Here is a 15022-nt window from a genome sequence, read left to right as displayed (position 1 = left end):
CAGTATAGGTAAAATTATTTTTAAAAATGCAAATTTATGTTAATAACTGTGATTTTAATATTCAAACATCTGCTCAGTTCCAGTGTTTGATCCCAATTAAATACTGTATTAAATCTTCCGTGAAAAGGCAGTCAGGTTTTTATTTCTCTGCTCCAAACTTGTCTAATAAAACTGAATTTGATTTAATTTCTGCAATGGCAGTGGTTAATGTAGCACACTAATACTGAGAAAATAAACACCACGATGAAGCTGGAGCTGTAAAAGTCCTGGGTTTTACTTCCTGTTACTCAGAGCAGGTTCTGGGTGTTTCTGTGAGTTTCTGTGCTGTTTCTGAGGTCATCAGTGTGATGTAGTGCAGAACATCTCCAGAGGATCAGCAGCAGCTCTTTCTCTCTGCCTTCACCTCAGCAGCCACTGGGCTTTTATCCACTTCTGCAAAAATAAACACCGATATAAAAACACACCATTCATCATCTTCTTCTTCTTCTTCTTCTTCTTATTGTTGTTGTTATTATTATTATTATTATTATTATTATTATTATTAATTCATGTCAAAAAAATCAAATAAAACAAAAACTACTACAACAAAAACAAAACAAACTAAACACAACAACATAAACAGCAAAAAAAATGAACAAAACAAAAACAAAAATAACCAAACACAAAAAATAAATAAAAATACTTAAACAAATAAAACAAACCTAAAACTAACCTAACAAAAAAATAAAACAAAAAAAAACAAACATTCATTCATTCAGTCATTCTTTTATTTTCCTTCTGTGTCAGGATTCTGTGAGATATAACATCTCCAGCATGACCAAGATCTTCAAACACTCCACACAAACAATAATAATAGTAGAGGTGCACAATACTACACACACACACAAACACACACACACACACACACACACACACACACACACACACTCTATAACATGAATGAAGATAGCAGACGCTCACTGATAAGGTCTCCGTCTCCGATCCTTGCCATGCTGTAACTGAGCTCTGTGTCCTTCAGGACGAAGTCTTCAAATGACAGAGCAGTTACACGGAAGAAGAACTGCTGCACGCTTTCTCCTGTTACACACACACACACACACACACACACACACACACACACATGATTCCCACAGCTCAGAATAAACTTCAGACTCTATGGAGAATAAGAAGCTGTATTTTCTGTAGCGACTCTCGACAGTACCAGGAGTGAGGATGTTACCTGTTTTAGAGGAGACCGACCAGAATTCTGCGTTCATCTCTGCCGCCATCTTTACTGCATCTCTCTCCGTCCTCTGGCATTCCTCTGGAGACTAATTAACACACACACAAATGTGTGTGTGATTGCTGAAAATATCTAATTTTTATAAAATGTCTATCAGCTACGCATCTGTAGTTATCTAAAGTTCTGAATTCTGGATTCTGATCGGTCAGAAGTTGTCAGTTCATTGTGTGAGACCAAATCGCAGGTTTATATTAATAATTATTTGCTCGCTTTAACACTGTATTGTTGCTCATTTACAAGGATGTGAACATTTGATGCTCTATGTTTAATTAATCTTTGTAACTGTTGATAAGCGGTTAAGGGGGGGTCTGAAGGGAGCGACAGTTTCTAGCTCCTGTAACGTAAGCGATAAGTGGAACGGTTTTGTAATGTTTTGTTTTAAATAATATAAAAATAGTGTGTGTGTGTGTGTGCGTGTGTGTGTGTCAGTGTGAGTAGGACTGAATTCTCACCAGAAGATCTCTTTTAGTTCCGACCAAGAAAATAAAACAGGAGTTTGGTTCGTTTTCGTTCAGAGCCTCTGTCAGCCACTGTCTAAGAGAAAATTGTGCACTTTAGAACAACAGACACATACTTACACATTACATCATACTGTACAAATATGTTTCTAACCACAGATGATGCTCCCTGATATTGTTCTACAACTGGTACCAAACCTCTGCCCATTGGATTCACGCCCTTCCACTATGCTCCAGACAATCTCGCAAGACATTCTGCCCTTCATCACCACCATCATCAATGAATCCCTAACATTTGGTCATGTACCAACTACCTTTAAGAGAGCAAGGGTTATTCCCATTCTGAAGAAACCTGCTCTGGATCCATCAGACATCAGTAACTACAGACCGGTATCACTACTCTCTTTTTTTTTTAATTCTTAAACACATCGTCTGTAATCAACTGTCTGTTTATCTCTCAAAGATCAACAACCTCCAAGATCCCAACCAGTCTGGCTTTAAAGCAGCATATTTGACAGAGACAGCCCTTTTGGATGTCCCTGAGAATCTAGCAGTCCCATGCTGCTAGATCAGCCAAGCTGTCATCAGCCAAGTTGATCACCTACTGCTGCGTTCCTCCACTGGCTTCCGGTAGCTGCATGCATCAGATTCAAAACAGATCAGATGTTCTACTGGTCATACCATCTCTCAGGGTAAGAGGTAAGTATACAGCAAGACTCTTTTTTGTTCTGGCACCAAGGTGGTGGAACAGGTACAGAACCTCTACAGTTGACAGAAAGCAAATAAATTCTGTCACAGAACCTCTAAAACTCACAGAAAACATCTACAATTGGCGGAAAACATCTACAACTGAGAGAGAGCATCTACAACTGGTACAGAACCTCTACAACTGGGACAGAGCATCTACAACTGGGACAGAGCATCTACAACTGGGACAGAGCATCTACAACTGGTACAGAACCTCTACAACTGGTGCATAACCTCTACAACTGGGACAGAGCATCTACAACTGGGACAGAGCATCTACAACTGGGACAGAGCATCTACAACTGGTACATAACCTCTACAACTGGTACAGAACCTCTACAACTGGTACATTACCTCTACAACTGGTACAGAACCTCTACAACTGGTACAGAACCTCAACAACTGGTACAGAACCTCTACAACTGGTACATAACCTCTACAATGGGGACAAAGCATCTACAACTGGGACAGAGCATCTACAACTGGTACAGAACCTGTACAACTGGTACATTACCTCCACAACTGGTACAGAACCTGTACAACTGGTACATAACCTCTACAACTGGTACATAACCTCTACAACTGGTACATAACCTCTACAACTGGTACATAACCTCTACAACTGGAAGAAAACAGCTGTAACAGAACCTATTAAACTGATACACAACCTCAATGATTGGCATAAACCCCTATAATTAGGACATACACTTGTACAAAACCATTCACACAGGTACATAACCTGTTAAACTGGTACTGAACCTCTACATATGGCACAAATGTCTACAAATGGCACAAAACATCTTCAAATACTGTTTACTGTTTAAACACCTTGAAGTTGTTTTATCGGGTCACTTGTACTACAAGAAGACACTGTAGTTTCAGTGCTAGATATTTAGATATCTATCATGACAGTGCACCGTAGTATTATATCACATAGTGTCACATAGTGATTTCAGGGTATTTATAAAATCACACTAGTGAACCATGTTAAAATCTAAGACTTACTTGGTGTTTTCCAGTGTTTTAATGTCGGTCATGTCAAATACGGTGATGATCACTGTGGAAAAAAAGCACACCAAATGATGTTTACTATGTTGAGATGTACAGGGTGTGAGGTTTCTGTGGCATGTTGAGTACAGATGGGTAAATGTGAAGTGAGGCTCGTACCCTGAGCTCCTCTGTAATACGCTGCGGCAATGCATTTAAACTTCTCCTGACCTGCAGTGTCCCAGCTACGTGATAAAGAAAACATTTACACAGAGTCAGAAAAGATAGAAAACTGTTTGAATTGTGTTGTTCCTTAAAATCTTACTCGTTAAACAGCAGACTCAGACTTTTTTGTGTTTTTCATGTTAAATGTTTTTAGAAATCTTAAACTTTGCCAAATACGTTTTATTATCAAAATTTAAAACAGATGCAAAGTTATTTACAAAAAAAAATAAAAAATCACCACTTTTATCCTTAATAAGAAATCTAGTTATGAATATGCAGATTAGACACGTCCCCAAGACAACAAACCCCACCTCCTTCACCATGGCAAACTGCTGCTTCATGGCATGTCTTTGCATACAGTAACTTGATTGGCTAATTCAATTCCTGATGAAAAATCTCACTTAACTCTCACTAGCTTTATAAAAAAAAAAGTTTGTATAAACCTAAAAAGAAAGTTCCTTCAATAACTGCTTGACTCAATATGTGCTTTTTCATAGTTAAGTCTTCTTTTTTGTTCTTCTTGAACAGTTTTCATTACAGCTTCTATTACTGATAATAACCTGCATGAAAAGTAAATTCTTAGAGATATTGATAAATTTCTTATGAGTTTCTTAGTATAGTGATTGGACGTTGCAGTAATGGAGTGGGGCAATAAGTGCATGGAGCAGTGGTGACTCAAGCAGTTAAGATTTTGGGTTGTTGATTGGAAGATCAGGGTTCAAGCCCCAGCACTACCAAGCTGCCACTGAGGGTCCTTAACCCTCAATGTTCTAGGGGTTCTGTGTCATGCTAGGGGTGCTGTGTCATGCTAGGGGTTCTGTGTCATGCTAGGGGTGCTGTGTCATGCTAGGGGTTCTGTGTCATGCTAGGGGTGCTGTGTCATGCTAGGGGTGCTGTGACATGGCTGAACCTGTGCTCTGACCTCAAACTCTGAAGTTGGGATATGTGAAGGAAAAACACTGTAATGTATATATAACAATATAAAGCCTTCTATTCTATTATTATTCATTCCTTCATTGTCTACCGCTTATCCGAACTACCTCGGGTCACGGGGAGCCTGTGCCTATCTCAGGCATCATCGGGCATCAAGGCAGGATACACCCTGGACGGAGTGCCAACCCATCGCAGGGCACACACACACTCTCATTCACTCACGCAATCACACACTACGGACAATTTTCCAGAGATGCCAATCAACCTACCATGCATGTCTTTGGACCGGGGGAGGAAACCGGAGTACCCGGAGGAAACCCCCGAGGCACGGGGAGAACATGCAAACTCCACACACAAGGTGGAGGCGGGAATCGAACCCCCAACCCTGGAGGTGTGAGGCAAACGTGCTAACCACTAAGACACCGTGCCCCCCCTCTACTATTATTATTATAAAAATGATTTGTTGTGCCAATCTTAAGACCAACACTTTAGTCAACAGACTGTATCCAGTCCCACACGTATAAAGGAACCGTAAATCGTCTTACAGTAAATACAGTGGATGTATGTTAAGCTGTGATGAAGAAGCAGCACTCACATCTGAAGAGAAAACGGAAGCCCACAGATTTCAAATCTCTCGATTTCAAAGTCGACCCCGATGGTGGCCTTGTAGTCGCGATCGAAAGCATCTTTACAGAACCTAAAGCACAAGACCGTCTGCATTTATACTCCAGAAAACACACTGCAGAATGACAAATAAACTTCACACACTGCAGCTAATTCCTTATAAGTCCACATTTCACATTATTACACGTTTCATATTACTGCCAGTGTTCAGATTCACATACCTGTTAATTAAGCAGGTCTTTCCTACGTTCAGGTCTCCAACAATGACGGCTTTCGACATCTTCAACCTGTCCAGACTAAAAGAGTTAGACAGAAAATATAACAGTTTTTTAAAGCACAGATGCCCTTTAAATTATTGTTATTCATATTCATATTCAAGAATTTATAAGCAGTCTGGGATCATTGATTTGTGGATTCAGGTCCAGTCTGGAGTACTACAACACTGCTAATACACCATGCAAGGTAGTTTGACTTGACGCAGGAAATGATGCGCATGTCTGCTGGAGCACTCGCATCTGATTGCATAAATCAACACGGAGAAAAGTGGCAGCTCTCACCCCTGCTGCCTGGTGGCTCTGTCTTTAAAAGTCTGTTTAGCTTTAGAGCTCCAGTCTTCCTTCATCTGTAGACAGGCTTGTGGGTTATAACACTGCAATACACATGCACACACACACATACACACACACACACACACACATTCAACCCAAAGATAAACAAGTGGATGTATACAGTATACTCTGACTTTAGCAAGCTTGAGTGTAACATTGGGCCTTATTTATCAAGCTGGATACACCGAAATGTATTTCTTTTAAACCATAAACCTATACTGCTCTTTAGGAAAATCAAGTTAGCTCAGAAAAAAGGTTTCCCATTAAAACTTATCATATACAGTTGAGGCCAAAATTATTAGCCCCCTTATGAAATTAGACAAAACTCTTGATTTCTCCATGGAAATGACCATTAACAACAAGTGTTTTATAGTGTGTTTGTTTCCAAAATAACAAAGACAAAATCTCCACTAAGTTTGATTAGGATATTTAATTGAAATAGTGAGTTGAAACAAGAAAGGGCAAAAATGAAACGTCCAAAATTATTAGCCCCCGGTCATTAATAGTCAATAGTGAACCCTTTCTGAGCCACAACTGACAACAACCTCTTAGAGTAGTTCTTTACTAGGTTGGCACAGGTTTCCTGAGGGATTTTAGCCCATTCTTCCATTGCAAATTGCTCCAGCTGGTCCAAATTACGTGGTTTCCGAGCATGGACATTCACTTTGAGCACTCGCCACAGATTCTCAATAGGATTGAGGTCTGGGCTCTGTGCGGGCCACTCCAGGACCTTTGTTTTGGTATCCTTCAGGAACTGTTGGACCAATTTCGATGTATGCTTTGGGTCATTGTCTTGTTGGAAGACCCAGCGACGACCTAAGGCTAGACTACGAGCAGATTTCTGCATATTATCCCTCATGATGCCATGCACCCGAACAAGGCTCCCTGTGCCTGAAGCTGCAAAACAGCCCCACAGCATGATGCTCCCACCACCATGTTTAACTGTGGGAACTGTGTTCTTAGGGTTGAAGGCCTCACCCTTTCTTCGCCAAACATAAGCAACATCCATGTGCCCAAACAGTTCCAGTTTAGTCTCATCAGACCAAAGCACAGACTCCCAAAACTCATCTTTACCTTTCAAATGTTCACGGGCAAACCTCAGTCTAGCTGTGATGTGCCGCTGTTTGAGTAAAGGGGTTCTTCTGGGACGATGGCCCTGAAGCCCACCACGATGAAGAGCCCTCACAACTGTGTTCCTTGAAACATCAACTCCAGAAGAGGCCAGGTCAGCAACAATCATCTTGGCAGATGTCTGGGGCATCTTGCTGATATCTCTGACTATTTTCCTCTCCAGGGTTCTTGAAATCTTGCGCTTACGACCACGCCCAGGTTTGTTTCTTACAGAATTTGTCTCCTTGTACTTGGCAATGATGCAACGTACGGCGGTTCTAGACACTGTGAAAAGCTTGGAAATGGCAGTATAGCCTTCCCCCTTATCATGAGCCTCCACTATCTTCTTTCTGAGCTCAAGACTGATTTCCTTTGTCTTTGGCATGGTGAGTAAAAGTAGTCTCTCCCAATAATGTGTTCAAGTGCCCTGTTCCTTGGAGTCCTTTAATGCTGATTGAATGCCCAGGTGTTGTTAGGAAGCCAATTGACTGCACAGGTGTGGTTTGAAAGCTGATTGATTAATTAGGTGTGTTTTGAAAGCTGATTGATTAATTGGGTGTGTTTTGAAAGCAAATATTCACAAGGGGCTAATATTTTTGACCACCCCATTTTCACTATATTTGATTATAAAGCAAGCCTAAAAATGTATTTTATATTCCAAAATGTACCAAAAGCTACTAAATAGCACTGGCGAATGTTTGATTATATCAAGTTTTATCAATGCTGCAAACATTGGAAAGATCTTTAGGAAAATGTTCCAAAATTCCTGGGGGGCTAATAATTTTGGCCTCAACTGTAACTGTCCATGTGCTGATGGGAATTTAGATACAAACTCGGCATAAGACTTACATACACACCAGTTTATTGACGTTTGTTTAGTGTAAAACTCATTTGTCTGCTAATAATAACTTAAAAGCAAGCAGTCCGATATCAAATAAGACTAGCCATTCCATTAGGATAAAAGTAATAGCACCCTGCATTACTGTACAATTCCATTAGTCCATCTGTAGGTGGGAATGGAGTAGAGAAAAAAATAATTCAGAAGCAACTGAACTGTAAGAGAATTCATCCTACCTAATGCACCTCCACCTATTTTCTGTAGTCTAAAATTTAAAGATGCCAATCAGCCTACAGTGCATGTATTTGGACTGAGGGAGGAAACCAGAGAACCCAGAGGAACCCCCTGAAGCACAGAGAGAACTTCACACACACGGTAGAGACAGGAATCTAACCGCCAACCCTGGAGGTGTAAGGCTAAGGTGTATGTTATATTTATTATTGTTTACAGCTGAGCAATTGAAGGTTAAAGGCCTTGTTCAGGGTCCCAGCAGTGGTAGATTTGTGGACTAGGGATTTGAACTCACCTCCATCCAATAGGTAAACCAACACCTTAACCACTAGGCTACCACATCATTTTTCACAAATGCTGTGACAGTATGAAGAAATACTAAATTATATAATACTTCCAGTCAGACTTATTATAAATGAAAGCTTTTTTTTTTTAAAGCATGGAAGATTCAGTTCTGGTAACTCAAACTCTGTACCTTTGGAAATGTGGAGATAATCCTGTTTTTGCTGACAGGAGGAGCGAACTGCATTCTGCCGTCTCACAGAGGCACGAGTGACGAAGCTCTCGTCTGCAGAGAAAACGCAGGACGGGTTTCTTACAGACATAGTGGACCAACAATCACATATCATCATGCTCATTACACACTGAAATGCAGTGAAGCATAAAGGCCTGGTGTGGGTTAAGATAATGATATCGTCATACTGGAAATGTTCATTCAGCACAGCAGAGTGTCTCTTTGCCTTCTCAGCTGTTTGCTAGGAGACGAAAAACGCCTCTGGCACCTGGAAAACTATTTGGCTCCTAAAGGTTTAAATCTAAGTTGTAAACTGAGTGACAACAAAACAATGAATTTCTCCTTGGTGTTACGTCACAGCCTTCTGACAGACCACTTTTTATTTATTTATTTATTTATTTATTTTTTTAACAATATATTACAGTAATGCAGATTTTTTGAAAAATCTTTAATGCAGAAATTTTGAAAAACGTGCAATATTACCTGTGCGCAATATGTCCGTTAGCGTAACTACTACTCGTGGTTTATTTTTTCTTCTCTGTATTTAGAATAGAATAAAATAGAACAGAATAGAATAGAACAGGCATAGAAGCCTTTATTATCGCCACATACAGTATACATTACAGCACAGTGGAATTCTTTTCTTCACATAATCCAACTGAGGATGTTGGGGTCAGAGTGCAGGGGCAGCTATGATACAGCGCCCCTGGAGCAGGGAGGGTTGAGGGCCTTGCTCAAGGGCCCAGCAGCGGCAGCTTGGCTGTGTTGGGCCTTGAACCCCAATCCTCCAATCAACAACCCAGTTGAGCCAAGTGTTGCCCCTGCCAACACTTATACGTTGTGTTGTGTATATACTGTATATACATATATTATATTATGTCTCTATTCTGTTATATATTTGCATTTCTTTCTCTTTGCTGCTGTAACAGAGAAATTACCTCATTGTGGGACGAATAAAGGTATATCTTATCTTATCTTATTGCTCCCCTTAAAAAAGCTGTTATTATTATACATGTTTTATTATTATTTTATTTTTTTTATTACACATGTTCATTAAAATCCTAATTAACTGGGAAATTAATAGACTAAAACAAATCTGATTATAGTAAAATGTTTACATTATATCTATATAAGATAGCTATTTATAGAATAACTGCATTAATGTCCCTGGAAATGAATACAGTTATTCTATAAATATCTGTGTGTGCAAGCACTTAATATATCTTTATATCTATCTTATATAGATAGAATGTAAACTTTTTACTGTAATCAGATTTGGTTTTAATTTGCTCTTTGTGGTATTTGTTAGATGACCTCAAATCCACAGGCTTTTCATAGCAGGGGTTCACAAACTTTTACATCCAGAGACAATAATGCAGTGATTCTGATATTAAACACAACTGTGTGAATAAAAAAAATAATTTTTAATTTATTAAATAATATATGTTAAAGATCATTTATTCGATGTAGTTTAGCTTAGATAGTATCGAAAATTTATTAGATAATATAACAAATAATATTTATTTATTTATTGTTTATATAATAATAAATGTTCTATAAATTATGTATTTATTATTTCTAAAATAATAAATATGATGTAAATTAGTTATTTATTATTTATATCACAATAAATGTGATATAAATTATGTATGTATTATTTATATAATAATAAATATTATATAAATAATAAATAAATAAATATGATTTGTTATATGATTTAATACATTTTCCTAAACATATATATTATTTAATAATAAAAAAATATATTAATTTTATTCACACAGTTGTGTTTAATATCAGAATAACTGCATTATTGTCTCTGGATGTAAAAGTTTGTGAACCCCTGCTATGAAAAGCCTGTGGATTTAAGGACATCTAACAAATACCACAAAGAGCAGATTAAAGATCATATTTATTTAAATGATTCTAGTCATTTAAATAAAAAAAGTTAGCATGCTAGTTTCCATGTTTAGCAAGTTGAAAAAAAAAACCCTAAGATTAATTAGCAGCGTCATTATACGGCCAATTTTGCACGTTTTTGCGCAGTAAATCCTTTTCCCTTTAACATTTCAGATATTTAAAAAGCTAGACAGCGATTTCTACTCACCAATTCTGACGTTTGTTGCTTTTTTATTTGGTTAATATTTAGTCAGAAACGCAATCTCTGTGCACGCGCGTCCTCTGCATCAGTCAACCCAAAGCTCCATGGTAACGGTGCTGCCTGAGAAGTCACGTGATTCATCTTCCCCGTAAGAGCGAGGTAAGAGAAGTCACGTGACTGGCTGGGAAATCTCGCGATAATACATACCTGGAAAGAATTTTCAGGGAAAGTGATGAAGCTTTTAAAACAATCTTCTATTTTGGTGTAACTGTAGTGGGTTAAATGAGTATTTATAGCATAGAGAAGCGTGACTGAACGAATTAACACCCAAGCTTTTAAGGCTCGACGGTTGTGAAATATCGCGAGAATTTGCAATGAACTGGTGGTTGCCATGGCAATGACTTTACCTGTCAGCACGTGCTCGTCCATTTACAATTCTTCTCCAAAACAAGATGCTTCACTTCACTGATAGTTAAGTTTTTACTGCTAATATGGAATAAAAGTTAAAAGAAATAAATCTCATCAAAAAAGTCAAGTTTTACAAGCAAATATTGTCTAGTGACCTGTTATTCTCAAACATAGCATACACACACACACACACACACACACACACACACACACACACACACACCACACACACACAATAAAAGAAAAATGCATAAACATTTAAATGTATACCTTTTAAATTCAGATTTCAATTATATCGATACATCCAGTCGCATTTATTTGTCTATTTGTATGTTTGTTGGATTGATTTTTTTTTTTTTTTACATTGATCTAGTTATTTTTTTATTCCTTAACTCATGTATGTTTTATAACGTACAGGTTTCTTGGAGAAAAGAAAGAGAAAGTAGAAAGACATTTCAGTGCATGCTGTAGTGGTGTTGGAAGGACTTAAGGACGACATCTTTAAGTACACCGATTACTTGTGTTTTCTTTTAGCTGAATGTTTGTTTCTTTATTCTCGCTTATTCTGGCTGTCTACAATACAACCACCCAAGTTATCTCATGGTGTTACTCCATGACTAGATCTCACCTTAGTAAGTACACTCTGTAATAAAACAAGACACTTTTAACTTTGGCTAGGTAGGACCAGGTATAAAGTCAGGTTTGAGGCTATTTCTGTGTTTAAAGGTAGTGCTGAATATTTTCTGTCAACAATGATATTATTTTTGAGTTATTACATCCTTCTAATGTGGTTTGCACAAAAGGTCTTTTGGGGTTTTCTTCCTGCATGTAACAAGTAAACTGTTGACTTTAGTATTGGTCACTTCATTATTGTTCACTGTAGTACTGTAGATCTTACTACTGCTGAGTTTAGTATTATTTAGTAATTAATTAATAATTAATTAGTAATAACTTTGTATTCTTTAGAGTGGTATTGTATACCTTATTGCTGTAGATTTTAGTATTGATGACTGTAGTATTGTTCACTGTAGTACTGTAGACTTTAGTATATTTAATATTGTAGACTTTAGTATATCCACACCCCAAATATCCACGAACCCCACAAATATCCACTCATATCCACATCAAACATCTACAAACATCCCAAATATCAATTCATAAATGCCCCAAACACCCCAAATATCCACTCATAAATACCCCAAATATCCACAAACACCCCAAATATCCATTCATATATACAACAAACATCTACAAACACCCCAAATATCAATCCATAAATGGCCCAAACACCCCAAATATTCACTCATAAATGCCCTAAACATCCAAAAACACCCCAAATATCCACTTACAAATACCACAAACAGTCAAAATATTCACTCATAAATTTCTCAAACACAAAAATTTCCACTTATAAATATGTCAAACACCCACAAACACCCCAAATATCCACTCATAAATACCTCATACTCTCCAAATATCCACTCATAAATACCCCAAATATCCACAAACACCCCAAATATTCACTCATATATATACAACAAACATCTACAAACACCCCAAATATCAATCCATAAATGGCCCAAACACCCCAAATATTCACTCATAAATGCCCTAAACATCCACAAACACCCCAAACATCCACTCATAAATACCTCATACTCTCCAAATATCAACTCATAAATATTCCAAACACCCCAAGCATCCATAAACACTACAAAACCACTCACATTTACCCCAAATATACTATCATATCTACTTAAAATTCCTCAAATATACACTCATAAATACCCTCAAACATCCACAAATACACTAATTACCCCTCCCAAAAAAATAGGCCTATAATTACAGTTTATGTGGCTGATGAACTTAATGAACTCAGTCATGCCATCATCTGACATAGAAACTATAAAAATGTTCACTAGGTGGCAGCAGAACTTTTTGGTACGTTTTGATAGCGTGCAACGTTGTCTATATACTGGACTGCACACTTGCATACTATAGGATATAAAATACAACATTATACAATACAAAAATACAATCAAAGCCTACTTTTTTAATATATCATCAAACTGCAATAAGACGCAGACCCTAAAATGGCAATAGAAGGTTATTGTGATCCGGTCTGATTCTCTCTCTCTCTCTCTCTCTCTCTCTCTCTCTCTCTCTCTCTCTCTCTCTCTCACAAACTCACTCACACACATACATACACACATACATACACACACACACAATTATGTATTTTATTACGCTGAGAAACAGGTTTCCCATGGAGCTGCTGCTGCCTAATTTCAAAAACCATCTGTCAGTTTGAAGTGCACATAAGGTGTCAGAGAGCACACTCATTTTTATATAGCACCTGAATCCTTGGAAGTCTGTCAGATAGAGAGAGAGAGAGAGAGAGAGAGAGAGAGAGAGAGAGAGAGAGAGAGAGAGAGAGAGAGAAAGGGAGAGAGGCCATTCCAGGGTTTTGGACTGCACCTAAGCCAACAACCACTCTTCTAATGAGCACTCAAAGCAAATGTGCATAAAATAACCACAACGAATGGGTGTGATTGCATTTTCTTTCAGATCAATAATGACACGCTTATTCTCCCCCACTGACCCCAGTGCACTTCCCTTGCATTGCAGGAGTCTGTGGCTTGCTGAATGATTAGAATCCTACGCTGAATAGATGTTTCACATAGGCAGATTCACCCGGGTGCTGATTGATTGTTAAACCCTATTTGTGTGCCAGGCACTCATAAGCGCTTGAGGAAAGTGCTGAGCCTGTAAGTCACAAGTACACTCTGCCATACAACAAGACACTTTTAAATTGACACTTTTAACTTTGGCTAGGTAGGACCAGGTATAAAGTCAGGTTCGAGACTAGTGAACTAAGCTAGTGCTGAATATTTTCTATCAACAATGATATTATTACCAGACACTTAGTTTAGATGCTCTTTCTATTTAAGTGCAGCTTTTGAGCTCATACATCCTTCTAATGTTTGGGGTTTTCTTCCTGCATGTAACAAGTCTACTGCTGACTTTAGTATTGGTCACTTCATTTTTTTCACCGAAGTACTGTAGATCTTATTACTGCTGAGTTTAGTATTATTCATGAATTAATTAATAAGTAATTAGTAATAACATTGTATTATTTAGAGTAGTATTGTATACCTTATTACTGTAGATTTGAGTATTGATGACTGTAGTATTGTTTACTGTAGTACTTTAGAATATAGTACTGTTCTCTGTAGTATTGTAGACTGTAGTATTGTTCACTGTAGTACTGTAGACTGTAGTATTGTTCACTGTAGTATTGTTCACTGTAGTATTGTTCACTGTAGTACTGTAGACTGTAGTATTGTTCACTGTAGTATTGTTCACTGTAGTACTGTAGACTGCAGTATTGTTCACTGTAGTACTGTAGACTGCAGTATTGTTCACTGTAGTACTGTAGACCGTAGTATTGTTCACTGTAGTATTGTTCACTGTAGTACTGTAGACTTTAGTATTGTTCACTGTAGTACTGTAGACTGTAGTATTGTTCACTGTAGTACTGTAGACTTTAGTACTGTTCACTGTAGTATTGTTCACTGTAGTACTGTAGACTTTAGTACTGTAGACTGCAGTATTGTTCACTGTAGTACTGTAGACTGCAGTATTGTTCACTGTAGTACTGTAGACTGCAGTATTGTTCACTGTAGTACTGTATACCTTAGTATTGTTCACTGTAGTTCTGTAGACCTTAGTATTGTTCACTGTAGTACTGTAGACATTAGTATTGTTCACTGTAGTACTGTAGAATTTAGTCTTGTTCACAGTAGTACTGTAGACTGCAGTATTGTTCACTGTAGTACTGTAGACTGCAGTACTGTAGACTTTAGTATTGTTCACTGCAGTACTGTAGACTGTAGTATTGTTCACTGTAGTACTGTAGACTTTAGTATTGTTCCCTGAAATACTGTTCACTGTAG

The 15022-nt window shown here is 37.8% G+C and overlaps 1 protein-coding gene across 1 annotated transcript; it reads right to left on the bottom strand.

Annotated features, from left to right (window-relative positions):
* Window positions 1-92: 92 nt before the first annotated feature.
* rab36 (RAB36, member RAS oncogene family) lies at window positions 93-10771 on the bottom strand. Its single transcript, XM_060896085.1, has 11 exons — window positions 10665-10771; window positions 8519-8611; window positions 5814-5905; window positions 5478-5552; window positions 5228-5329; window positions 3655-3719; window positions 3493-3544; window positions 1735-1816; window positions 1220-1310; window positions 961-1077; window positions 93-432 (listed from the first exon to the last, which is right to left on the bottom strand). Exons 2-11 carry the CDS (start codon window positions 8570-8572, stop codon window positions 374-376), a joined length of 789 nt encoding a protein of 262 aa, XP_060752068.1. The 5' UTR covers window positions 8573-8611; window positions 10665-10771; the 3' UTR covers window positions 93-373.
* Between the last annotated feature and the right edge of the window lie 4251 nt (window positions 10772-15022).

Source organism: Tachysurus vachellii, chromosome 20, assembly GCF_030014155.1.
Source record: "Tachysurus vachellii isolate PV-2020 chromosome 20, HZAU_Pvac_v1, whole genome shotgun sequence".
In the NCBI taxonomy this organism is placed as follows: Eukaryota; Metazoa; Chordata; class Actinopteri; order Siluriformes; family Bagridae; genus Tachysurus; species Tachysurus vachellii.
This window is presented reverse-complemented; position numbering and strand designations above follow the sequence as displayed.

Bases quoted from the DNA above. Each gene is read 5' to 3' on its own strand.
- rab36 (XM_060896085.1), bottom strand. From the start codon at position 8,572: ATGCAGTTCGCTCCTCCTGTCAGCAAAAACAGGATTATCTCCACATTT. The intron at 1,817-3,492 runs GTAAGTCTTAGA...ATTTTCTCTTAG, and splicing joins AAAACACTGGAAAACACCAA to ACAGTGGCTGACAGAGGCTC. The intron at 1,078-1,219 runs GTAACATCCTCA...TGTGTGTAACAG, and splicing joins GTCGGTCTCCTCTAAAACAG to GAGAAAGCGTGCAGCAGTTC.